This window comes from Rhinolophus ferrumequinum, chromosome 15 (genome assembly GCF_004115265.2).
Source record: "Rhinolophus ferrumequinum isolate MPI-CBG mRhiFer1 chromosome 15, mRhiFer1_v1.p, whole genome shotgun sequence".
Lineage (NCBI taxonomy): Eukaryota > Metazoa > Chordata > Mammalia > Chiroptera > Rhinolophidae > Rhinolophus > Rhinolophus ferrumequinum.
In genome coordinates, this window is record NC_046298.1 from 21,363,382 (window position 1) to 21,390,842 (window position 27,461).

At 37.2% G+C, this 27,461-nt stretch overlaps 1 protein-coding gene across 1 annotated transcript in view; it reads left to right on the forward strand.

The window, feature by feature from the left end:
* Positions 1-27,461, forward strand: part of HYDIN (HYDIN axonemal central pair apparatus protein) — a 299,173-nt gene that overhangs the window by 13,630 nt on the left and 258,082 nt on the right. The window contains exons 2-6 of the mRNA XM_033128646.1: positions 4,340-4,497; positions 6,472-6,597; positions 11,845-11,964; positions 14,140-14,274; positions 19,734-19,933. Of these exons, the coding sequence (XP_032984537.1) occupies positions 4,363-4,497; positions 6,472-6,597; positions 11,845-11,964; positions 14,140-14,274; positions 19,734-19,933 (716 nt within the window). The 5' untranslated portion in view covers positions 4,340-4,362. The remainder of the gene's footprint in view (positions 1-4,339; positions 4,498-6,471; positions 6,598-11,844; positions 11,965-14,139; positions 14,275-19,733; positions 19,934-27,461) is intronic.

Below are 27,461 nucleotides of genomic sequence, written 5' to 3' on the forward strand. Positions count from 1 at the left end.
TATTATTTTCCCATCATTTCTTCTGCATTTATTACCTGGAATTCTTATATGAAGAATAATTTTCCCTCATCAACTATTTGGTTAACTTGCAATGCAATTTGTACAGAAAAAGTACAGGATAAATGGTTGATTCTTCCCTTTTATTATTTCCAGACTAATTAGTTTGGACCCTAGCAACTTCCAAAGGTGACTAATGATTTTCTTAGTATCATTTGAACTCAGATTTTTTAGAGACTAATTTATTGCAGACTTGTTTTTTTATGCTCAAAGTGTTTTATATTTGGTGAATGGGAACTCCTTCAAGTTGCTCTGGGTCCTTTAGACACAACCCCAGAAGCCTTTGATAACATCCTTATTTTATAGTGTAATAGAATGTGCCAAGTTTGTCTTATACATTTTGTGCCCCGGACCTTGAGTTACCCATTTCTCCAAGGAGTTGTGGTTCCTTTTAGTGGGAAATGCTATTTTGAGACCACACTATGTCCCTGGACTGCCATTACTTACTGGGCTTTTATTGCTTCTAGGCTTTTTCAGTAGAGAGGTTATTTAAAAGGAGAAAATAATCATGAGCTCACACATATTTTCAATTTAAATTTAAGATTATAGGGTTTCTTAATTTAAGAACTTACTTGGTTTTATACTTTTTTAAATGCTGAAATACTTGGTTCCTAACAATATGGGTATAACTACTTGTTTTTAAAGTATTATTACTAATGTTATAACTAACAGACTACTATCTATTGACAATATACAGTCAAAATACTTTGTGGTAAGGTCAGTTGGAATAATTGTTTTCTCTTTGTGGTTATGACTCCAACTTGATATACAGCAAGGTTCATTTGTTTCATTTGTTACAATTTTTAAGAATTGATTGTCTAAATGTTTTAAAATGTATTTTTAACAACTTTATTGAGGTATAACTCACACAATTCACACATTTAAATTGTACATACAATTCAACAGTTTTTAGTATATTCACAAATATATGCAGTCATCAACGCAGTCAATTGTAGAATATTTTCATCACCTCAAAAAGAAGTCCCATGTTTTTTGGTATCACCACATCCCATCCCTTCATCCCTCCCAATCCTAAGCAACCACAAATTTACTTTCTCTCTAGAGACTTCCCTGTTCTGAACACTTCAGGTGAATGGACTCATGTAATATGTGGTCTTTTGTGATTGACTTATTTTACTAAGCATAATGTTTCTGAGGTTTATCCATGTCTGTGACCCAAGGGGGTGCTTCAGATATCTTCACAAAAGTGTCCTGTCTGTGGATAGTTTCTAGTTAGTCATTTTGTGAGGGAGACCGACGTTGTCAACTACCAATTCCACCATGTTGATGCTGTCTCTTGCCATATTATTTTATATTGTAATAATTTTGTGTATTACATGTGCTTTGTCTTTGCTTAGTATGTCTTCTTTACTTTTTCTAAAATTTCTTTTGGCATTGAGGAAGGTTTATATTTATGTTCAGTAGTTTTCTTTACATATAAACCTTCTACAGGGCCTATATTAGTTATCTATTGCTATACAACAAATTACCCAAATATCAGTAGCTTAAAACAATGAGTATTTGTTTTCTCACAGTTTCTATGGGTCAGGAATCTAGGTGTGGCTTAGCCTCCTACTCAGAATCTCTCATGCATTTCTACTCAAGCTGTTGGCCAAGACACAAACCATTTCAAGGCTCAACTGGGGCTGGCAAATCTGCCTTCAGGTTCATTCACATGGTTGTTGGCAGGCCTTAGAAGATCCACTTCCAAGCTCATTGCTGGCAGGGCTTGGTTCCTCACCACATGTGCCTCTCTATAGGCATCCCGAGTGTCCTCACAATGTGGCAGCTGGTGATCGGAGAAAGCCAGACAGTGCCCAAGACAGAACAAGTATCTATAACTAGTCTCAGAAGTGACATCCATCACTTGTGCTGTATTATATTTTTAAGAAACCTAAGTACAGCCCACACTAAAGGGGAGGAGATTACACAAATAGTTGAATGCTTGGGAACAAGTATCATCATAGGGACTGTCTACCATAATTCCCTAAATCTTCCTTTATTCAAATATCTGGTTAAATGGTTTGACTCCTTCCTATTTCTTATACAACTGTCAATGAGCTTATTCTACTTTTGGATTTCTTTCTCTTTTTTCCTTCCATTTTAAAATTGCATTCTTTCTATTTTGTCAGAAAACACAATGTTTAAATTCTATTCTTCTCCTCATGTCCTCAATTTCACTTTAATCTTAGCCCTACAATTAAATGCATGAAATGCTCATTATCAGTCCTTTTGCCGATGTTCTCCAGTCACCTTTTGGTTGGATGAAGACCATCTTGTAGTAGATTCCACAGGAAGGGAACATCTTTACAATAGTTCTTGAATTTTTGCATGTTCAAAACTCCTTTTCTGTAGCCTTAATAATTGAAGGATAGCTTTGCTGTGTATAAAATCCTTGGCTCACTCTTTTTAAAGTTTTTAGAAAATGTTGCTCCTCTGTTTTCCCATTTCATAGGTTGCTTTTTCAAACTCCAATGACATCTCATTCTCTTGCCCCTGTAACTTATTTTATTTTTTTGTTTGGAGGATATGAGGAGTTTTAAAAATTCTTTGAAGTCTAATAGTTTTGCTAAGATAATGACTCAGAGTTGATCATTCTGGGTCAATTTTCCTGGGTACATACTGGTCCCTTTTAATTATATTTCCTTTTATTTCTGAAATTTTTTCTTGGGTTATATAGTTTTTTGGGGTTCCCCCCCTTTCTTCCACCCCCCTCCACTCTGGTTCAAGCCGTTGTTTCTCAGTCTAGTTGTGTAGGACACAGCTCCCTGGCCCAGGCTGGTATTAGGAGCCTTGTGCTCCCCCGGCTGAGGCATTCGATCACTAGTCGTCTGTTGGCCATTCATAGCAGCTCACGGCAGCTCTCCCCGGCTGCTGGTCGCTCACCATGTCTGCTGGCCACTCACACTGGCTGGCTGCTGGTAACCACTCATGCTGGCTGCCGGCCACTCATGCTGGCCACCGGCCGCTCAAAGCAGCGTACAGTAGCCCACGGCAGCTCATGATGGTTGCCGACTACTCACACTGGCTGCAGGCCACCCATGCTGGCCACCAGCTGCTCATGGTGGCACACGGTAGCCCGTGGCAGCACACAGTGGCTCATGGCAGCATTCAGCAGCCCATGGCAGCTCATGCCAACCTCTGGCTGCTCACCGCAGCCCAGCTCCAGGGAGAGGTGTTGTTCACAATCTTAGCTGTAGAGGGTGCAGCTCACTGGTCCATGTGGGAATCGAACCGGTGACCTCGGCGTTAGGAGCATGGCGTTCCAACCATCTGAGCCACTGGGCCGGCCTCCTTGGGTTATAGTTTTAAATATTAGTTCCATCCCAGTACTTTGTTTTTCTTCTCCATGGGCTCCAATTATAGCATGTTGGATCTCTTTTGTCTTCTAGTTCAATCATTTGTACTCTGATCTTTTTTCCTCTTAAAAAAATTCATATTCATTTCTTTGTTTTACTGCTTTACTTCAGTGTACTTTATTACATTTGCATTCAAATCTATTTTCCTTATGCACCTCTTTCTCCTCCATTTTGATAATGCCTGACTGTCTTGTGAACTTTTTAATAATTTTAGGGTTTTTTATTTGCCATTGTATCAAGCATTTTTTAGTTTTTGAGGGTGGGCACAGGGTTGAATAACCTAGCCTGCTATTACTGAAAACAGAAATTACTTACTTAGTCATAAATGCCCCCCCCCCCAGTTGCAAGTATCCTGCCAGAAGTATAAAGAAGGATATGCAAAGAGAGATGTTATAGTTCTTTGATTTGGAGATATATAGGGTGCCTGATAAACTTCAAAACTTCTTCAAAAACTTCCTGTTCCCAATCTCATCTCATGCTACCTTTTTTGATTCTCTGCCCAGCTATGAAGGCCTAAAACCTTGTTTGTTTTTCTGTTTGAAGGATGTCATGAGAGACAATTGTCAAATAAGCAGATAAAGTAGCAAATTATGAAGTATATCTATTGAGCAGTGTTTATTTGTTTATCTGGGGAAGATAAAAGTGCCAAAATATAAGAACTGTGTGTATTTCCATGTCTTCCCCGAGCTTCATCCCCAATCACTTGGTTAGTATAAAACGGATCCTAAACTTTGGGAGGAGGCTAAATCTAGACTAGTTACGTGGAATAGACACCTTTGGTTAAGGCATTTGTTCCAAGCATTTGATGTGTTTTTGAAGATCAGTATTTTCTAAACCTCCCCGTATTTGAAAAAGCTTTAAAAAAATTGTGGCCTGTATTCAGGATTAACTGTATTTATTCTAAAACTTGTTTTCACTCTTAGGTGAGCAAAGGAAATAACAAAAAATGACAAGTAGAAGACTTGAGGAATCCTCGGGGGCTGTTCAGATGGGATTAGTCAAAATGCTTAAAGGATTCCAAAACAAAGTTTTGCCACCCCTGATTCCAAAGGTAGTGACAGAAGAAGAAGTAAACCGAATGGTAATGTATCAGAGGATTTCAGTGTAAAACACTTAATACAGTCTCCTCGGGAGAATGACAGCTGCTACTTGGCATTCTCAGAATATCAAACAGAATCACTGACTGATAATATAAATTTAGTGAGCGCGGTAGCTTGTTGCAGAGCATAGGCACCTCTTAAAGCCTGAGAAGTTTTTGAAATTATATACATCGAAGTAGAGGCTTAAGGTAATCAGTTGGAGTAAGACGATGGAAGCAAATTATTAAGGTTTTCTAAATATTTGGTTGAACCCTGTACGACTTCATTTGTGTAGTTCAAATACAACCAACTATCAGAATTTCATAGGTTTTAACCTAAGTAATCTATTATCTGTTGATTGGCAAGAGTTATTTTTGTTTGTATATTTGTAGAAGATAGAATATTAAAATAGTGACTATTGTAGATAGGAAAAATACATTATTTTTTCTTTCTTTTAAAAGAAAAATGTTTATATTTTAAATGAATTATAATGATTTGGTGAGAATTGAATTATAAACTACATGCTATAGAAAATATCAATAGCAATTTACAGTGTTAGACATAGTGTTCACTGCAATCTCAAGTTACATTCCAATTAGTAAAATAAAATCCATCATCATTTTCTTTTGTGGTGATTAGTGTTCCTTATTTAGGGTAACTCCTGACTTTTTGCCTTTAAGAGTTTATTTTTATTTTAATCACAACACAGCCGATAGCCTCTTAACATATTAGTATTCTAAACTGGGTTCCAATTTTTAAAAAACCCAAAAAAACAAGTTAGAAGCTATGTTCGTAATATGCCTTCATTTAAATGGATCCAATCACAGAAAATAATTCTGTAGGGAATTTGAAAAGCATTGATTTTTAACCCAAGATGAAATAAATCAGCTAAATTAGATGCCTCTGATTGTTTTGCAAAGTCTTGTCACACACTGAAGCATTACGTACGTTGCTGCTAATGATCGTAATCTCCTTGTATCCAGAGTAGGCCCTGGGTGGTGGTCTTGACTGTATCACTGTCAGCATCCAGCTTGTGATACTGTGCTATAGTTTTGCAAGACACTATTATTGGGGAAACTGGGCAAATGGTATGTGGTTTCTCTCTGTAGTATGTAAATTACAAGTTTAATTTAAAAAAAAATCCTTTCCTGGTATTAAATAAATAAATAAATAAATAAATAAATAAATAAATAAATAAATAAAGTAGGCCCTGGAATAATGAGAACATTCCAGAACAATAATAATAGTGATTCGTCCTGGGTAACTAAGCCCTTGTTGGGTTATTCAAATGATAAATGATAGGTTACATTTTTTTTTCTCTCATAGCATTAGGAAGTGTTAAAGCATTTTGTGTTCTTTGGGTATGTGAATATGACTAGCAGCCAGATCTGATGATTGGCTTAGAGCTCCTCTAAAACAAGGTCTAAATGCGCTCTTACGGTTTCTAAAGAGTTCCGATGCATTTCTAAGTAGTGTCACTTCGCAGTTCCTTTACATTTTGTAAGCTTGCTCTTTAACCTAATATAATAGTTAAACACCCCAAACTTTGCTTGCAGGTTGTAACTTCAGTTGAAAAATAGAAGTATTTCAATCTCCGTAGATCCAAAGCCTGAAAGTGGTTTGAGAAAGAGTTTTATGCTCAGATGCCTCTTCTGAGCTAAATGTTAAGCTCTTTGGACATGTTCCTGTGCAATTTCTTGATTCCCCTTTCCCCCAGGTTCCTTTGTGTGATTCCTTCCAAATCATAAGGAAATAGCACCCGCATGTCATTTCAAATTACTGAGCAAAGAGCTCACAAGTGCGTGGGTACTTCTCTTGTATTATTTAGTTATTTTAAATATTTTGTGAGGGAACTTAGTGGCATTCCAGAATTATCCTGAAAGTTGTAAACAGAAATTATTCATTACTGGTGCTTATGAAAACACTGTTTCAGTATAACCATTTATGAATCTTTGGCTCGTTGTTTTAAATTCTAGCTAACTCCCTCAGAGTTCCTGAAGGAAATGTCCCTCACCACGGAGCAGAGACTGGCTAATACACGGTTGATGTGCCGACCACAGATCATCGAGCTTTTAGATATGGGGGAAACAACACATCAAAAGGTAGCTACTTTCTGTCATAACTGCATATAAAGTTAGGCCCTGTAATAATGTGACCATTCTAGAACAACAGTAAGTAATAGTTATTGTTTCTATGCTAATGAACCAATTACTGAGTTTGTTTTATACATTCTTTTTCTACCTTTGTTGACCTTGATATCTGTGATTTGATATGGAGAGAATTGCAATCAATAAGTACAAATAACTTTTGACTAGTTACATTTCTTTCTTAGGTATTTCTGGACACTATTGTTTACAGATTAGGAGTAATTCCAATAATTAAATTAGCCAAACCTAATTAAGTTACCTAGCACAAGAAATCCCTCCTTACCTGAGCTGTCATCAGTAGATAGGAAGAGGGCAGAATTGTTTATTAAAGTAGGCATTTGTTTTGTTTTCTGGCTCATTTCCAGTAACAAATGTATCCTTTTAGTCTCTAAAGAAGATATTTTAACATGTTTCTATGTTCTAATGTAAAGCATATATTCTAGGCTTTAGGAACATATGGTTATAAAATAAGGTCTTATTTTCTACTTTTTAATTGCTTGAATTATATGTTTTAATTTTTATGTAGAAGTTATGCTATGAACCTCCATCAGTTGACTGCTGGAGATTCGTTCCTCAGTGGGTTCCTCAAACTATTCCTGAGCAGTTTTCAGAGTTATTTCCCGTATGACGAATGAGACCCTGACACTCTTGTGCTCTCACTACAACACCATTGCCTCTCCTGTCTAGGATCTGCATAAAAATTTACTTTCCTCTGAGCACTGCTAGCTTTAGTTATTATTTATCCTTTTCCCCATAACCACTCTGTAACTTTGAGGCAGGGAACATGGTTTTTCCTAGTGCTAATTCATCCTAATTAAGGGGTATTTGCTCCTTTCCCATAGCATAACTAATACCAGACTAGGTGTATTTTTCTGTGCATATTGCTTGTATGTGCGTGTGCATGTGTGTGTGAGTGGGTTTAACGTATTTTGACTACTGCTGTGAAGGATGAGGAAATTAGTATATTTTACTATATTTCATCTTCTCTTTCTTCTTTCAACTCAGTTGTTTTATTTTATTTTATTTTCAGGAGTTTCATTTGTCTTTTAGTTGGGTGACAGTCATCCTTTACTAATTTCTTCAAGAAGAGCTTATGGAAACTATATTTCCTTGATTTTGTATGTTTTACAATGTTTGCCTGTTGCCTTTATACTGAAGTGCAGACTTGTTAGGTATAAAATTCCTGGGTCACACATCTTTCCAAAAATAGCTTTGCAGGCGTTTTCCTCACTACCTTCTGGCTTTAAATAATGGTATGTAAAAGTATGAAGCCAGCTTGCTTTCCCCACTACAGATACTTTAATCTTTTATCTTGTATGCCCAAAGATTGTTTATTCTAATTTAATGTCTACTAATTTCATTAGGATGTGATTAAATTTTTCCCGAGACACTATGAACCTTGATTTTATTCCTACAAAGTTTTTCTTGAATTACCAAGTATTTGTTAATTCCATTTTTGGTTCTTTTCTTTAGGAATATCAATTATGAACATGTTGGACCTTCTTTGTCTGCCCTTCTACATCTTGTATGTTCTCTCTTATCCATTTTTAACTTTCTGTTCATTTTTATTTCACTGTAATTACATACACCAGGCTATCTTCTGTGTCTCTTACTTTAAGTTTTGTGTGTGCGTGTGTGTGTGTGTGTGTGTGTGTGTGTGTGTTTCTCTTAAAATTTATTCTTAAGCTTGACCAGTTCAGCATACTGGGTTGTCTCACAGCGTTGGACGCAGTTAGTGTTTCTTTTTGTATCTTTTTATTCACTTATATCTCAGATATCACATTCCTTGGGTTTTCTTCATGGTCTACTTCATGGGTTGCTTTTTTCTTATTTTATTTATTGGATCTTTTTCCTCTTCCTGATCACTAAATGCTGGATGGAGCTCCCTGTTCTTGGTCCTTGAACCTCTTCTTTTCCTTCTGAACTCACTCCTTAGCTGACCCCTTCTGGGAACAATGCTTTAAATCCCACTTTTTAAATTATTAATTTCATAATTATATCTCTTGCTACAGCCTATAACCTGAACTATAGATCATTCATTCAGCTCATATATTCAGTTAATTTCTGGCTAACTTCACTCAATTTTATGTTTTTGAGACTTACTTATGTTGTGTTTAGCAGTAGTTTATTCATTTTTATTGATGTATAGTATTCCATTGTATGACTATACCACATTTATTTTTCCATTTTATTGTTGATAAGCATTTGTTTTTCCCCCACATTTTCACTATTATTAATGATGCTATTATAAACACTCTTGTACATATCTTTTAATGAACATGTATACATTTCTGTTGGGCATATACATACAAGTAGAATATTTAGGTGATAGGCTATGCATATGTTTTGCTTTGGTAGATAATTGCCAGTTTTCTAAAGTGACTGTACCAACTTATACTTTCACTAGCCGTGTGTGAGAATTCCAGTTGCACTACATCCATGCTAATTTTTAATATTGTCAATCTCTTTAAATCATTTTATTGGTTGTGTAGAGCTGTCATGCTGTGGTTTAATTTACAATTTCTAAATTTGAGCACCTTTTCCTATTTTATTAGCCATTTGGATATTGATAACATCTTTTACCAATTACATGTTTATTTTTTGTGTGCATTTATTATTGATTTTGTGAAAGTTCTTCAGATGTTCTGGAGACTAGTCCTCTATCAATTACACATATTTCAAATAATCTTCTTTTGTTTGGCTTTCTTTTTTTATTCCCTAATGGGTATCTTTTGATGAACGTAAGTTTTAAATTGCAATATGACTTAATTTACCAATATTTTCATTTATGTTTTGTATTTTCTGTGTCCCATTAAACAAAGTTTTGCATTCTTTAACATCATGAAGGTATTCTTTTCAGTTTTCTTCTGAAAACTTTGTTGTTTTACCTTTCACATTGAGAGCTTTGATACACTTGGAATGGTGTGTGATAGGGATTAAATTAATATTTTTCGTGTGGAATATCCATGTAATAAAACACCATTTATTGAAGGAAAAATATCCCTTCCCCAGTGCTTTTTAGTGTTTCCTTTGTCATAAATCAAGCATCTATATATTTAAGGATTTGTTTCTGGGCTTTCTCATCTATTATATTTGTATTTATGATAAATACTGTGCTAGTAGCTCACTGTTTTAATTACTATAAGTAACAGTATATGATGTTAAATAATGTAAGGAACAATTGAGATCTTGCTCCTTGGAATGTGTCATCAGTTTGGCTCAAATAAACTCTTATAAAAATTTTTAAAAATATATAATTATGATAAATCCTGCTACGTGATAGAACAAGTCCTCCTATCTTGTTCTTCAAATGGATCTTGTCTATTCTTGGTCCTTTTCCTTTTCCATATAAATTTTATAATCAGATTTTCAATTTCCCAAAAAAATTCTGGGATTTTTTTTTTTTAAATTGGGTTTCATGAATTTTTGTATCAATCTGAGGAGTACTTGACATCTTTAAAATATTGAGTCTTTTAATTCATGAACATGGTATTAATATATTCCTGTATTTATGTAGGTCTTTTTTAATTCCTCTCAGTAATATATACTCTTAAAATTTTATTAAATGTATTGGGATCATAGCTAGTACATAGAAATATAATTGATTTTTGTATGTCAATCTTGTACTTAGTGACTTTGATGAATCACTACTAATTCTACCAGTTTATTGGGTTTTTTATTTTGAATTTTGTAAATAAACAATTTTTTCTTCTGGAGTAAAGACAACTTTGTTTCTTCTTACTCAATTTCAAATGTCAAAACAATCTTCAATTTCTAATATAAACCCAACTTGGTCATGATGTGTTATCCTTCTTAGATATTGTGGGTTTTCAATTTGCTAATGTTGTATTGCTTTTTGTGTTTTGAATCTATGGTTCTTGAGTAAGACTGGCCTATAATTTCCCTTTTTCCTACTGTCTTTCTTAGGTATATGAAAGTTATCCTGCTACTATCAATTGTGTTGGGAGATTTAATTTTTTATTTTTCTTTCCTTTGTCAGAGTTTCCATATTTAGAGTTTGGAAGAGTTTCCAGAGTTTCCACAATATTTGAGTTGTATCTTCTTTAAATGTGTATTAGAATTTGCTTGTAAAGTTATTTGGGTCAGAGTTTTTGCCATGAAAGATTTTTACTTACAAGTTCAATTTCTTTAAAAGTAATAGAACTATTTGTATTTTCTATTTCTTCTTGTGCTAGTTTTGATAAATTGCATTTTTGTAGGAATTTGTACCTTTTATCTAAATTTTCAAATTTATTGACATCATATACATTTATTGTCTTTTTACTTGGTTCAGATTCTGTAGTAGTGTCCCTATTTTCATTATTTTATTGGCTCTTTGTACCTTCTGTTTTATTTTCTAGATTAGACTTACTAGTTATTTTATCAATTTTATTAGTCTTTTTGAAGACTCAACTTTTGGCTTTATTATTTCTATAGTCTAGTTACTTTCTATTTCATGAATTTCTGCTACTGTTTTTGTTATGTCATTTTTTTTTCATTTGTTTTGGTTTTAATCGGTGTTTTCTGTTTTATCAATTTCTCTTATTGTTTTTGTTATGTCATTCTTTTCATTTGTTTGGGTTTTAATTTGTCTTTTGTGTTTGCTCTTGTATTTCTAAATTATTGAGATGAACACATATATCTTCAATTTCCATACTGTGTGCCAAGGTGTCCCAGGGTGCAGCCATGAACCTAGGGGCCATCATGGGATAGGATAAATTTTAAAGGAAAAATGGCAATACTCAAAACGTGTTTGGTAGTACGCAAGCTATTAGCTTGAGATAATTTACAGTTTCAACATTAATCATACTATCTTGTTGGCTCTGTAGTGCCTCCATGCAGGTATTTGTTGATACTGCTTTTTTTGTTATTCTCATAGGGGAATTGGTTCAAATTACCTTATTTACCATTACTAGAAATAAAAGGTTTGGATTGGTGTTCTCATTAGACTCCGTTGTTGTTTTCTTTAAACTGAGGACCACTGCAGGTTGGTTTTTTTTTTTTTTTTTTTTTTTGTATTAAAGAAACTGATGACAATCACCTTACTAATTAGAACAATTATTGTTTGTAGTAGTTACTACTTTTTGAGTGTTTCCTGTGTTCTTAGCATTAATATCCGTAGGCCTATGTTATATTTTCTTATCTTCCCCAGTCATTTTGCCACTGTGTGACTATATGTTTAATTTATTCTTTCAATGGCAGTTTTCAGGAATCGACATGGATCAGGCATTATTCCAGCCCTTTCCATCAGAAATTGTATTTCAGAACTACACTCCCTGTGAAGTCTATGAAGTTCCACTGGTTCTGAGGAACAATGACAAAGTGAGTATGTTCACTGGTATGACTATTTTTCACGGATATGTAAGAAGGGATTAAATAAAATGGCATCATGTAGGATCTTAGATAAGTTCTTTAATTTGATAGACCTAGGAAAACAGATGAAAACACGCCCTTTGACTGTAAGCTTAATGAAGACAAGACTATGTTGGTTTGTTTGGTTGGTTTGCTGTATGTTCAGTCCCTGTGCAGTGCCCAAGAAACAGTACACTCCCAACATGTGCACTGACATTTTGTTGAATAAAGGATTGGCTAGAGGAATGTCATGAAGTTCTCATGTGTGACCAGTTGAGCTAGGCTTTCATTTAAGACAGGGCAATTACTTTCATGTTTACATACTTTGCATTAGAGCCTCCAATCCCTAATGGAAGATACAAACTCTACTCATATGAATTGCAGTTGTTCAGTCAATGCATTTATATTCTACAAATTGTATTTAAAAAAAAACAACAACAAACATCTAAAAAGTGGAGATCCCTTCCCCCCTTTTTATCTCCTTCTTTCTACCTCAGATAGCCTTCAGATTTCTCTATGGATAGTTTTGGATGGCTTCTCCCACTGTTTATACCTCGTCTCTGTAGTTGCAACTGAGGGTGTCTGCTCTATCATTCTGCCTTTTTCTTCAGAGATAAATTAAGATTTATTTCAAGAAAAGCTTTTAAATGTCTGAATGTTTCCTTGACATCTAACAATAATGAAAGAAAGAATAAGGTTGGAGGTCAGCATGAACACAGTTAAGTGTGAAAAGTAATCACAGGGAGGAAAGCAGCTGAGAGTTGCTAAACTTCAGGTGTAAAGACAAGTAGGAATAGTTACAGAAGTCTAAGAATGTGGAGACAAAGTCTCACTATAAGAACAAAGGGAAAAATAATTAAAGATTATGTAAGAATCCAAGGCAATGGGAAGACTTGCTGTTACATTTAGTACAGCTCATTAAAGGAATCAGTGATGCTTTTCGGAGATCAGTGGGGTGATTTGTGACAGCAAAGGCAGACTTGGAGAAAAGGGTATATTTAGTTTTTTTGCTGCAGTACTGTTAGCAAGAGAAGCTCATGGGATGGATAGAAGCTAAACAGTAGGCATAGAGAAGAAAAAGAACCCAGGTGTTCAGGATTATGCTCCTAGCACTCAAGAAGAGATATCCCAAAGACATTAGGACTCTCTCTTCATGTAGAGCTGCCAACCAATTCAGTTTCTTTCTTCCAGTTCTCTTTTTCCCTTTCTACATTACTTTGTGACTCTTGCTCAAGGGTTTTTTGTTTGTTTGTTTTTTGTTTTTAAGGCTTTTAAAAGCAGAGAGGAGCTAGTCTAAAGGGTACTTTGACCACTCCTCCCTGGTGCTAGACAAGAAAGGATTGTCAGTGAGTGTATATGGGCAAGTCAAGGAGAAGGGACATGCGTAAGTGTCGTTTGCGAAAGGGCACTCAGTTCTAGTGGATAATCCAACACCTCTTGGTAAGCTACTGCTAGAATGCTGAACCCCAGGGAAGGATGGTTCTCATCTAGGGAAATCTACTAGCAACAAGAAGACAGATTTCTCTTTGTTCTTGCTTCACAGTAGTGTTTACTTAGGACAATCCCATAGAGAGGGAAGGTGGAGTTAGATCAGGACTTGACTCCAAACACCTTTACTTGGGGAAGCCATAGCACTTAGGGCAAGTGTCTGTTTTTTCATCTGTAGAATGGGAGTCAGAATGAAACTCAAAGTTGATTGCAAGGATTAAGTGGCACGTCATGGACAGTGAGGGTCCATAGCAGGAGTGCAGTGAGTGTGATTTCTTCTCCCAGAGCACTTCTCAAATGTTGGGGAATCCAGCTTAACTCCGCTGTGTGGGTGGGGTTTTAGCAGTTAGTCTTTGAAGATAGTCACATTTAAATAATAAAAAGAACAAGGACTTGTAATAACAATAAAAATGAGTGATAATAATGTTAATAAAAATTAAAGCTAAAATGCATTGAGTGCTTACTTTGTGTAGGGCACTTGGATAAAGGTAGGTACTGTCATATCCTTTTACAGTTGATGAAACTGAAGTTCTGACCTGACTAAGGTCACATGGCTGGTAAATAGTAGATGGAGATTTCATGTTTAACTACAAAGCCTGTGTTTTTTCTTCTGCATTTTCACATGCACAGTGTCGTCACTGTATGTTTTTCTTGCAGATTCCAAGGTTGGTGAAAGTTGTTGAGGAAAGTTCACCTTACTTTAAAGTAATCAGCCCCAAAAATGTTGGCCGCAAAGTAGCTCCAGGAGTGCCATCCATATTCCGAATCCTCTTTATTCCAGAGGAGAACAAGGTAACAGCAGTGTTGGCAGGAAATTGGTTGAATGCTTGTCACTAGTGGTTTACAATTCTGAACGTTCATGGAGATGGTGGTGTGGGTATATTATTGTTAGTGGTGGTGCTGGTGGTGGTAGTGGCATTGGTGGTGTTGATGGTATTGGTGGTGGCGGTGTTGATGATGTTATTGTTGGTGCTGGTGGTGATGGTGAGAGGAGTGGTGAGGGTGGGTGAGAGGAGCGGGTGGCATACCACTGGGAATGAAGAAAGAATTGTCAGAGTGCCGAAGGCTTATATGAGCTCTAAGGAGCCAGGATGTAAAGAAGGGTAATCCTGGATGTTCCCTGCCCCGTCTCCTGTCGCACCTACCTCAGCATATTCATATTTGACTATATAGCTAGAAGGACACCAAAAAGGAAAAGGTGTGGTTCAGATGCAATGAGCTGAGACAAAGAATAGGGACTATGCCTTTTTGGAAGTTTGGGGTCCTAGTGAGTTACATCCCTCCTCCCCACATTCTAACTAGTTTAGGAAAGATATCCAAGACCCAAATATCGATCACATTATCAGTCTCATTGATGGCAAAGAATGTGGCCAGGACCTGAGGCCTACACTGGGCTTCCTCCTGCTCCCCAGTGACTAGTAGATAACCAGTCCTTAGTGATGGTCTGACCTAACTGGTAGGTCCACCCAAGCACGAGTGAAGATGCTAGAGCTGAGAGCAGAGACCTGCCTGCTCTGCTTACCGTGTCTGTGCACAGGCAGGCTAGAAAGAGCCTGAGTTCAAAATGAGGCCATTTCCCTTTAGTACTACTACAGCTGTGGGGCGTCTAGCCCATTGTTAAGCTTTCCTCGGTTGTAGAGATTCCAGTTCTTCACGGGAGGCAGGACCATCTGAGGGGCACTGAGGAAGGAGGCTTCCTCTCCAGCCCTTCCCCAAGAGAACGGAATTGTGGGTTTTCCTCTCTATGAGCCAAAGTGACTGGGACTTGTGAGGAGGAGGAAAGGGGTTTTACCAGCATGATTGAAGGAGCGAGGACAGAAGATAAAGCTTAAAAAGGCATAACAAAATGTCAGGGTATCCATAACACTGATGCTGTGTGTGCTGTCCTGTGTTGTGCCATTAGGGTTGGAATCAAAAAAGTGTAATGGAAACGGAGACAACTAGCTTTGAATCCCTGCTTCTCCTTCACTAACACTTATTAGCAGTTGTCAACGTCATTACTAGTATTCTTGCTACTATTGCTAATGTTCCAACTTTTTTGGACAGCAAGAATAAGGAATTTAGTGTGGTCTGCCAAGCACGTATCACTGTAGTGAGTGGTTATAAATTCCATTATAATAATAACACTGCTGTGATTGTTTTTGCCACTTTGTAATATTACTATTTGTTTCTTGGGTTGTGTGTATGGACCTGTCCTTTTGTTTGGGGTAATATTGAAATAAATGAAAAGATAAATAGCTCCAGAAGTAGTCCTTTTTGTTATATGTTATTGAAGTCCTGGTGTTTTCTTAAGGCTCAATCCCCGAATGTTAAGTGCGAAGAGAACGCTGCCTGGGTTTAGTTTGGGTGTCAAATTCCTACACTGACGTTTCTTTAGGAAGCTGATTATGAACCTTCATGCAGCTTGAAATATAAAGCTTGCTGGATTTGAGGAGTTGGCTTTCCTTAATTTTTTTCTGTACTGAGGAAAACATGTCTTCTGTTGGATAATTGTCCTATTATTGCAAGTAGTCTGACTGGAAAGGGGATACATGGAACTTTTTGAGGAGGCAGAATGTTCTATGTTGTGATAGGTGTGTGGGTTATATGGATGAATTCATTTGTCACCATTGTACATTTAATATTTATGCGTTCCAATATATCTGAATTCCACCTTAAAAACTATAGAAATATAATATAATAATAATAGAAGTGGTAATGGATGGAAGTATAGACAAAGCCAGAATAACAGAATATTAATAATTGTTGAATCTGGGGGTGGGTACATGGGGTTTGTTAGACTATTCTGTTTTCTTTCTATGTGATTTAAATTTTCCCTAATGAAAAGCTAAAAGAACAGAGATTTTATTACTGCTTATCTATCCAGCAAGTGAATAATTGAAATGTATTTTAGGTATGTTTTTATTTACTTTGTAAATGTGAAATGCTAACATTTCCATTGAGGACTATTACTTGGTTTTATTTTGTGGCTGCTTATTTTACTTCTAGCTTTTTAATTCCCTCTTCCTATTCCATTTCACCAACATTGCATGTCTGTTGGGAAACCCCTAATTAAAATGTAAATGTTGTTTTACTGTTTTCTTCTGCTAAGTGTTTGAAATTTATCAAAGGCTACATGCCTCTACGAGGAGTCATAGAGTGAGAATAATGGTTACCTATGAGAAATTTAACTATCTAATTTTGGATACATTAAGATATCTTATTGGATTTGGACTCTAAACTATAATATAATTTACAGAATTTGTTTTCCTAAGAACGTAGTAATTTCTCCTTTTGCTAACTGTCTAAGACTGATGGTGTGTATTTGGGGAAACTCGTGCTGCTAATTTTGCTCCTCCTTTTCTTCAAAGATCCTGTTCTACTTGCACCACGAGTAGGGCCCCACTCCCAGGAGTTTTTCCAGTGTCTGGGCATCTACATTCAGTCTTCCGGTGGGACAGCCATGCACAGAACGACCAGCTAGTGTTAGCTGTGCTGTCTTTAGTGCTGTTTCAGAATGTAGCAGAGGACTGACTAGAGCCAGATTTATTTTAGGGAAAATAAAAGCCCGTCTTCCCACTGTGTCACGTCTTCTTCAGTTGGCCAAATTGATAGCCAATGTACATACTTATTTTTCCTTCTTAGCCCCTGCTGATCTGAGCACTCTCCATTCTCATTTACCCTCCTCACATCTGGAGGGTGAGATATGCAAATTGCAGCATGTCACAGCTTAATAAGACAGTCTTCTTTCAATCGGATTTTTCAGCACCCATGTATATTAGCATGTCGAAGATCATAATGCAGTTTACATTTTTTTCCTGTTATCTATTAATCTGGCTTCCTGGGGACTTAACTTGTTAAGAATGCCAAATACCCAGAAAACAGGTGCAGCAAATTGGCTTTGACTTTCCTTATCTCTTCATCTCACACACTTTTAAAAAAGAAGATGGGATATGTTATTAATCTAATAATCCTAGCATACATTTCATGTATGGTAAAAAATATAATAGTCAGTGTTGCCATATAACACTATAAAAGTCTGGAGCTTGGCATTTTTTTGACCTCTTAAATTTGTATCTTTACCATTAAAAGGAGTAGGAAAAATGTTAGGCTTTTGGAGGAAAGCAAAAGTGGGTACTTCCCTGAGCTTAAGGAAACATCTGTTTACTGTAGTAGCACCAGAGGGAGATGGCTTCAGTGGATAAAATAGGAAGTGATGTAATTTTATTGCTCAGTTATGTTTTAAGAAAATATCTAATGTGTTGTCAGAATAGTTTTCTCAGTTTGTTACTAAGAAATTGAAAAATCATGGCTCAAGAATAGAAAAATGTCAACATATTTTATGTTATCCAGGTGTACAACAGTAATGAACTATATAGTATATATTGCCAGTATTTTTAATTAAAGTGTAGATATCCTAAAATTTCCCTCATGTGGAAACAATTTTTGTTGGCAAGAATGATGACAGTGATTTTGTTTTCTTCCTGCCTGCAATCAGCCATCTCTAGTTCTGTCTGGGTCACCCCTCTAAACCTGGTACTTAGTGCAGTGCCTCACACCTGGGAAGTAGGCAGTAAATATTTGTCAAGAGAGATAAGTAAAAGTTAGTCTCAAGAAAATATAAAGAAGTTTACTTGAGAATGGTCTACAGATAATAAAAGCAAAAGCTTATAAAAAGGGCTCAGATATCTTTTTGTGTCACGAGTGTATTAGACGTTAACTTTCTTGTCATTTTGACCAGGAGAAAGGTGTCTAAGAGTCTTCTCTAAGAAGAGAGTTTCTCTCCATTTTGTTTCATATTGTTAGGGAGTCATATCGCTAATTTTTAGCTTTCTGGACTTGACCAATATCATTGTATAATAAGGCTAATGATGATGTTGAGGATTCTGTTTATGAAGAACTCTTGATAGTTTAGTACCCAAATAAAGATATTAAAAATGAATAATATTCTTTCACTTACTCTGCCAGGCCCAGTGCTATGAGCTGGGATTCTTTGGAAAACAGAGCAAACTTTGGCCTTCCTGGAGCTTATGTTCCACAATGAGTAAACCAACAAATGTGTAATTTACTGTCAGACACTGATACTGACATAATAGAAAGTAGACAGTGCTGGGGGTCCTGTTTCCTCCCAATAGGAGGACGAGGGAAGACTTCTCTGATGAGATGACATTTGAGCAGAGAACTCAATGAAGCCATGCAAGTATCCGGGGGAAGATATTTGTCTGGGAGCGGGACCAGCAAGTACAAAGGTCCTGTGACTGAACGTGCCTGGCAACAGGCTCAGGGAAGGGCTACACTGAGGATGAGGGTTCTGTTTTTATATCTAAGAAGATGACATGAAGAGTGACTTAATTCAGTATTTCTTTTGCATTTAGACTCAGTGCTGGAGAAGATACATGCTCAGGGCCTCGGCATTTTTATTTGGGATGGTCAGTAATGGTTTTGTACAAGAGGTGAAATTTAAACTGGGTTATTATATATCAGTTAACTGTTGTTGTACAATTACAGACCGCCCCCAAATTCAATGGCTTAAAATAGTAAATATTATTGCTCACAACACTGTGGTTCAGCGGGTCTTGACGAGGCCTGCTCATGCATTGGGTAGGCAAGTCTGATGATCTTGGCATGGCTCTCTCACATATTTGGGGCCAAAGGTTGGTCTGGCATGGCCCTGGCTGGGACACCTGGGCTCCATCCTGCAGTAGGCTAGATCAGGCTTGTTTACCTGGCAGTGGCAGGCTTCCACGAGCAGGACCGGAAATGCCTAAAGCTTCCTGAGCCTTCAGCTTGGAACTGGCATTGCATAACCTCTGCCACATTCCACTGGTCAAAGCAAGGGCTGGAGAAATAGACTCCACTCTTGATGGAGGAGTGCAAAGTCATATTGTAAAGAGTGTGGGCGTAGAGAGACCCTTATTTGGTGCCATCAGTTTAATGCATGGGCTTGAAGGGGAAATAGGGTTTAGAAAGAGGATGTGTGAACCTCCTGTGATCTAAAGAAAAAGTGCCTTCACTATCCGCCATCCCATCTCCCTAATACCTGAGAAACACATGAAGTATAAGCTTTCCAATGGCTTGTAGGTTTTAACGCTTGAACTGTTCTTTCTCGCTCAGAAAAGAGTATCTCCTTGAAAGTACATCTGTAATTGTCTTGAGAAGGTTTCACAGACTATATTGTGTTGGTAGATTTCTGGCATATGGCATATTTCTTGTCCAGTTATCTTGATCATGTTGGTGTTTCCACAGAGGATGATTTTACCCTTCTCTTGTAGGATTATGCCCATATGGTGACCTGTGTTACGGAGAGAGAGAAGTTTATCGTACCCATCAAAGCCAGAGGTGCACGAGCCATCCTAGATTTTCCTGACGAGCTGAATTTTTCCACTTGCCCTGTCAAATACAGCACTCAGAAAATTCTGCTGGTACGAAACATTGGCAATAAAGATGCTGTGTTTCACATCACAACTTGCAAGTATGTGTTCCTTTGGCTCTTGGTTTTGATTGATTATAGCTAAGTCTAGACAGCTCAAATAATTTGCTAGAATAGCAGTTGGGGTGGAACTGCTTGTTACACCCTTTAGTTGCAAGGCTGGGAGATATAGGGCAGACTTCCTCTTCATCCCAAGAGGAAACCAGATTTCAGGGTTACCTGTTTGGGTACGGATAATTTTCTGAAATGTCGGGTAAGAGTCTTTCTATTTATCATAGAGAATGGCCCATGGGAATCTATTATAAACATATTTGTTTTGACTCTGAATTTTATATTTGGCTATATTAGTTTTCTACTGCTATGGTAACAAATTACCACAAACGTAGTAGCTGACATTGCAGTAGGTCAGAAGCCCCACTGAGCTAAAATTAAAGTGTCAGCAGGGCTGTGCTCTCTTCTGGGGGATTAAGGGGAGCCTTTTCCAACTTCTAGGGGCCTCCCATATTCCTTGGCTCCTGGTACTCAGTTTTCTCATCTGAAAAACGGGGGAAAGTATAGTAGCCACTTAATAGGGATGTTGTGAGAATAAATGAATTAATAAATGGAAACTGCCGGTACACAGCAAGTGCTATATAGTAAGTGTTTGTTTTTTTTATTGTTTCTTCAAATACTCTACTGCTAGTGTGGTGGGCAGAATAATGTCTCCTCAAACATGTCCACGTCCTAATCCTCTGTCAATGTGTAATATCACATGACAAAGGGGGATTAGAGTTGCAGACGTAATTAAGTTTGCTAATAAGATGACCTTAAAATGGGGAAGTTATCCTGGATTATCTGGGTGGGTACAATGTAATCACCAGGGCCTTTCAAAAAGAAGAGGGAGGCAGAGGAATGGTTCAGAGTGATGAGACGGGAGAAGAATTCAGCCTGCTATTCCTGGCTTTGAAGATGAGAAAACTGAGCAATAGACAAGTTGTATAACTTGTTAAAGAGCACATAGCTAACAGTGAAGGAGTTAGATTTTCATCTGATTACTGTGTTTCCCCGAAAATAAGACCTAGCCGGACAATCAGCTCTATTCCGTCTTTTGGAGGAAAAATTAATATAGTCTTATTTTACTATAATATAAGACCGGGTCTTATATATATTAATATAATATAATATAATATAATATAGTATAATATAGAAATAATATAATATAATAAATACCGGGTCTTATGTTAATTTTTGCTCCAAAAGACACATTAGAGCTGATTGTCTGGCTAGGTCTTATTTTTGGGGAAATCAGGGTATTTATGGAATAGCTACAGGATAGTAGATACCATGGGACAATATAAAGGATGATGAGACAATCCTTGCCCTCAAGAGAAAGAACGATTGTTATGGGACATGAAAATGGTGGCTAACCAGCAGAAGCATAACAAGAATGATCAGCTTGGGAAGGTAGGAAACAGGGTCCAGTCCTTTTCTGTGACTAAAAAGAATAGTGCGCATATTGATCTGGATTGTGAGCTCCTTTTCAGAAGGGCTTTATCTGTGGAATCATTTGCTGGTTTAAGGACACATCTCTCTAGAAAGGATTAGCATTTTCTTCCTGGTTCACAAAGGTTAGACTAAGTAGATCTACTCTTTTGGTCATGTTTTGGCTGGAGGGGACTGTAGTGCATGTTCAAACCCCAAACCTACATAAGACACCTGTCCAGAGTTATGAATCCCTAGAAGACCTTTGTTTTTCTCTCTCAAAACCAAGACAGACATTTTTCCTTGTGCTGATGGGAGAATGGTTTTGTAGCCCCTCAAGTTTCCCGGGTTTATGTGGGGATTTTGTTTCCAGTCCCCTGACTGGACCACCCCAATGCAGAGATGTTAAAACCCAAGCTTCAAGGTTATGGGAACCCAGGGCAGACTCAGCTGATAGTTTCCTCTTTATTTTTGAATCTTGTGGATTTGCCTCATTTGTTTGCATGCTCAGACACACTTTTATGTAAGTTATATTTTATCTAGTCTTTCTAGGTATTTTCTGGTAGAAGAGTTTTTGGATTCCTCAGTCTGCCATGCTGTAGGCAGCAGGCTGCCATAATGCTGTTGAAAGCACATCCCTTGGGAGGGAATTTGTGTTTATTCTTCCATTTGCCCCAGAAGCATCGCAATCTCTGAACCATTTCATGGAGATCCAAGTTTCTGTCTGATATTTCTCCTGACTGAAAAACTATTTTTAATATTTCTTGTAGCACAGGTCTATTGGAAATTCTATCAGTTTTTATCCAATTTTTTTTAATGCAAGCATTTTGCCTTCATTTTTGAAAGATACTTTCTCTACAGTATAACAATTGTCACCCAATAAATTTAAAAAAAAAAGAATTCTGAGTTGACAGTAATACACACATGTTGTTTTTAGTACTTTAAAGCTATCACTTTCTTGTCTTTGGCTTACATTTTTCTCATGGGAAGTCTGTTATAACTCTTACCTTTGTTCCTCTGTGTGTCTTTTTCTTGGGCTTCCTTCAAGATTTTGTCTTTATATTTGGTTTTTAGCAGTTTGAATATGATGTGTCTAGGTGTGGGTTTTGTTTTTTGTTTTAAGGAATTTATTTTGCTTTTGTTTAGTTTTGGTTTCAATCCTGCATGAGGTTCTCTGAGTTTCCTGGATCTTCTTTATTTTTAGAAAATCTCAGCCATTTTTTCTTCAAATATTTCGCCTACTCCATTCTCTCTGTTTCTTCTGCTTGTAGGGAAGCTCTGTTTGCCACAGGTAAAACAATCTGCACATGTCCCATGTCCCGTGTGGGGGTGGTGGGAATTGTCCATTTTTAGATTTCAGGCCACTTGTTATGCCTGCAACCTCAGCTTGCTGGTTTGTTGAAGAAAAGTTGTGATTTTGTTGTTTATCTGGATTTTTATTTTCATTGTTAGAGTAGAAGAGACACTTGCCAGCCTTCTTCGTCCTAGGTGGCAGCAGGACTCTGAACCACTTTAATCAACCATCAAAAGCAGTGGAAAAGTTCTTTTGAAAATCAGTGTCTCCTGATGTTGTCCATAAGCGCTTAAACAGCCTTTGTTTGTCATCTTATGGTGAGGCTCATGTATTTTGATTCAAGAAGAAGGAAGCAGATTGTTCAACTGGCTCACCGTAATTTAGGGAAAAAAACACACACCACAGTCTTTTTTGATTTAAAATAAGGCCTCCCACAATCACCATCTTTATAATACACATTAAAAATTTCCTGTTACATTGGTATTTTTCCAACGAAAAATAGAATCTACCTAAAGTGGAAAAACAAGTGCAGGCAGCATATCTTCCTGGACTGTTTGCTAAAGGTTAAAAACTACAAACAAATGACAATGACTTTCCATATTACATTCCTGTAAGGTGAAACAAAGTCACTTCACAGATGTAATAGTGTGAAGTTGCAGGAAAAGATCTTAAACTTTTCTATCCATATAACCATGAATGTGAATTATTTCCTCCTAACATAGAAACATTTCTAAGGTAAAATGGTGAGCCAATTGAAGGACTAGCCAGGAATCATAAAGACATTAGAAACTTTAGTCCAACATTCCCATTTTACAGATGAAGGAAAGCAACTCTGAGAAGGGAAATGACTTATCTAAATTCCCCCAATAAGTTAATAGCAAAACCTGGATTAAAACAAACATGGGCCAGTTCTGGGTTTGTTTACTCTCAGATCTTATCCTTGCTTTTCTCTTTCTCTGCCCAGTATCCTCATGGGGCTGTATTAGCCCCCTTGGCCTCCTGGGTCAGCTGGATTCTAACTGTATTCGACCAGTGGGTGGCACTAGAAGGAGATTGGAAGGCAGGAAGAAGCCAGGGTATTTCTTCTCCTCCCTTTCTGATTTAGGCCGAGTCCCTAGCCAGTGGCTGCATTTTCTCTATGGCTCTAGCTCCTGTTAGACAGGCCTGCCGTGGTTCCAACTTCTGCCAGGTACCCAGGATCTGGTGACACTTTCTCCTTTCCTTTTGTCTCCAGCTCAGGGTGGACATGGCTTACTGCTGTTACTAATCCCTGAGCTATCTCACTGTCACTGTCTTAAATTGGGCTTCTCAACTCCCATCTTCTGTGTGACCAAGTCTCTCAGTTAAATTCCCTGTTTGCAAATATTTTCGTTTTCCTGTTTAGGCTCTGCATGGAATAGTAGTTTTATGTTCTTTTCACAAAATGCTTGTTTTCCAACCATGCTGTCAATTCTGTGAGCTACCTCAAATCCTTCCAGTAAATCCCTTTTCTGTTGAAGTTAGCCAGAGGTGGTTTCTGTTGTTTACAACTGAGAACCCCAATGGCTACCATGAGAAAGGATGCAGTTGAATTTGTGGTCACATCGTGTTGAGTCAGAATCTCTAGGGAGATCCATTGACAAGTATCCATTCTCAAAAATACAGAGGTGATTGTCTTGCCCAGACAGGGTTGGAGACCACACTTTTAGTTAATATGATTGTCAATAGACATGATAGAGCAGTGGACATAGTTTGAGAATTTGGAGTCCAAAGCCCAGCGACTACTCTTGGTCTTGGTGCTTTTAGAGTCAATATACAGTGAGAAACAATATCTCAAAAGAAATTGTTTAGAAAACAGATAATATTCTTTTCATTGAAATAATGATGTAATTAATGGTTATGTTTATAAATGGTTAGGTTCATATACATTATAAAAAATAAAACTTTCTTTACATGTCTGTTGCTGCCATTATTAGGTTGGTGTAAAAGTAATTGCAGTTTAAAAGGTTGAAAGTAATTGTGGTTTAAAAGGTTGAAAATAATTGAAAAAACCACAATTACTTTTGCATCAATCTAATAGAATGTGAGCTTTTCAAGTGCAAGGATTTTATCTAACACTTTTTATTTGTATGTCCCCAGCATCTAGCAAAGTGTCTAGAATAAATAAGTGCTCAATAAATGTTTATAGGATACCTAACCAATAATATATTACAAAGGCAAAGCTACAACTATAAACCTCTACAATAATTTAAAATAAACATGCTCCAAGTACTATAAAATAAGCATAGTGGTTTTTTTACACTAATAAAAGGAGCTGCAATGTCTATAAAATACACAGGGAACATAAATGATTACTCTTCAACTTTATTACAGATTTGACCTAAAATTCTAGTGGATACCAGAATAACTTTGACTATTAAAGTAGGATTAATTTCAGAAGGTGAAATAGAAGGATTAAGAAGCAATTTCAAAATCTCAAGTTAGGAATCAGTTAATAAGAAAGCTTATCTGAAGAAAAAATACTATTCAATATTTAATATAATAAAACCAATATTTAGTCTTCTGCTAAAATACTGAATCACTTTTGGATAGAATAATTTTAGTTCTTAAGAGCAGTTCATAGGGGATTGAACAAAAGTCTTTCAAAATCCTTCTCGTGGATCATGATTTTTCACAAACCCAAGTTCCCTCCCTAGTCAAGTATTTGGTATTATGAGGATGTGATATCAAAACCAAACACTTTGGTAGGCAGAGCCAGCCTTATGCCCTTGAGGAACAACACCTTTTACCTCTTTGTAAGAGCATTTTCTGATACTTGATATTTTCTAGCCTTTTCAGCCTGTCTGCCTTTAGTAAAATGAAGTATAAAATCAAATTACAATATTTAAGCACAAGAACTTAACGTACTTTACCCAATTAACATCTGATTTATTGAGAGAGCGTAGGCAGCTCTAAATAGCAATGGCTATTCCAGGTGATTTTCTACGTACTGAAGAAATTTAGTGCAATATAAACCCAACCATTAGCACAACAGGAAAGTATCTGTTACCTCTGTATGGAATTCTAGAGGTCCTAGAGAAGGGTCATTTTTTCACTTAGAAAATTAGCTTAGGTTCAGCAGTGTAATACTATCCAATTCACTTCAAAATTGTTCTTTTGCTACGAAGTAATATTTGAAAAGAAAATGAAAGCAATTTCATTTCAGTGTAGGAAGAAAAATATTAGGAACTAGGTAGGCAAAGAAGAAGAAAAGAATAGGTTATGTTGTTCCCAAAGCCAAGAAACTGGGCCAGTTCTCAACCCTTCAGGTTCTTACTGAGGTCATAAGGGAGGAAGGGACTTTTGGGACCATGAAGCTCCACTTCATCTCCCATGAAGCAGAGATTCTCTAGACACTGAAAGTCCTTCTCTTCTGTTCCACCAAGATGTTATAAAGATTAACTAATGGTTACAGGTACTTTTATTTCCTTCTAAAAGTTTATTGTAATTCAGTTTGATGACTTCTTCTGAGAGGCCTCTGTGAGTAAAGAACTATGCATGGTGTAGTGAGAGACAGAACGGTGAGTCTAACGGTGGCTCCCACCTTCAGGGATAGACAGAAAGAACTTGAACTTGAAGGCAGGTTTCCATCCCAGCTCCATCATGACCTAGTTGAGTAACTTTGGGACAGTCACCTGCACTTTGGGGACATCTGTTTTGTCATGTCTCAAATGCAAATAACCTTCCTCAAGTTTTTTTTTTTTTTTTTTTTTTTGAGGCCTAAAGGAATTGAGATATGTGAAGTGCCCAGTGTAGCACCCAGCATAGAATATGTGCTCCTGAAATTTTGTTTGCTTTCCCTTTCCTTTCACTTCGAGAATTTCTAGCTATTGAGAGAGGCAGGCATGAAAACTAACATAGTACAAGGTGAACTGTGAAGTAAGAAGTGAAAAAGAAAGTGATAGCCTCTGAGAGGAGGGAGACATTATTAATGAGGGAAAATCAGGGAAGGTTGTATTTAAGGGTTGATTTTGAGTCGGGGCTGTGATAAGTGACTTTGGAAGGAGTGTGACATGTGGAAAATGGTGAATATTCCTGTGTGACCCCAGCAGTTCTGGAATGTCTATGTGGGGGGACACAGTCTGGTTGGAAGGGAGAGGAGGTGCGGTGCCTGGGGAGGTCATGAGTGAAGAGACTAAAGCCATCCCATCCCATGCCATCAACCCTGACTTGGAATGTGACAGGTGTATAGGATATTGGACAGATGTATGTGTTCAATGAGAGTGAAAAAGCTGCTCCGGCGCAGATTATGTGGGACCTCGAATGCCTCGGACTTTGACCTTTATTACATACATTATGAAGACCACTGCAGGTGTTTGAACAAGAGACGGCTGTGTTATGACCTGTGTGTGTGTTTTACAAAATCTCTAGAGCAGTGTGACGGTTTGAGAGGAGAATTATAAAAACTTAAACTCCTCTAAACACCCAAGGTCATCCCCAGGAGCACCTTCCATCTAGGGGCTCCCAGGGAGGGGGAGGTAACAATAGCAAAAACAGAAATAATAATGAACACTTGTTTAGCACTTTCTATGTGCCGGGCGGTGTTCTAAGCACTTAACCTACTCGTATATCAGCTCCATTAGTCCTCACGACAATCCTACGAGGTAGGTGCTGTCATTACCTTCATTTTACAGATAAGGAGACTGAAGTTTCAATGATTTGCCCAAGGTCATGGCCGAGCTGGGTTTTAAACTCATTCAGTCGACTCCAGACTAGTGACCACTACCCCATAGAGCCTGTACAGCAATTCTTAAGGTTCATTGGAGGTTTGGTGCTGTAAGTATTAGAAAAGAACAA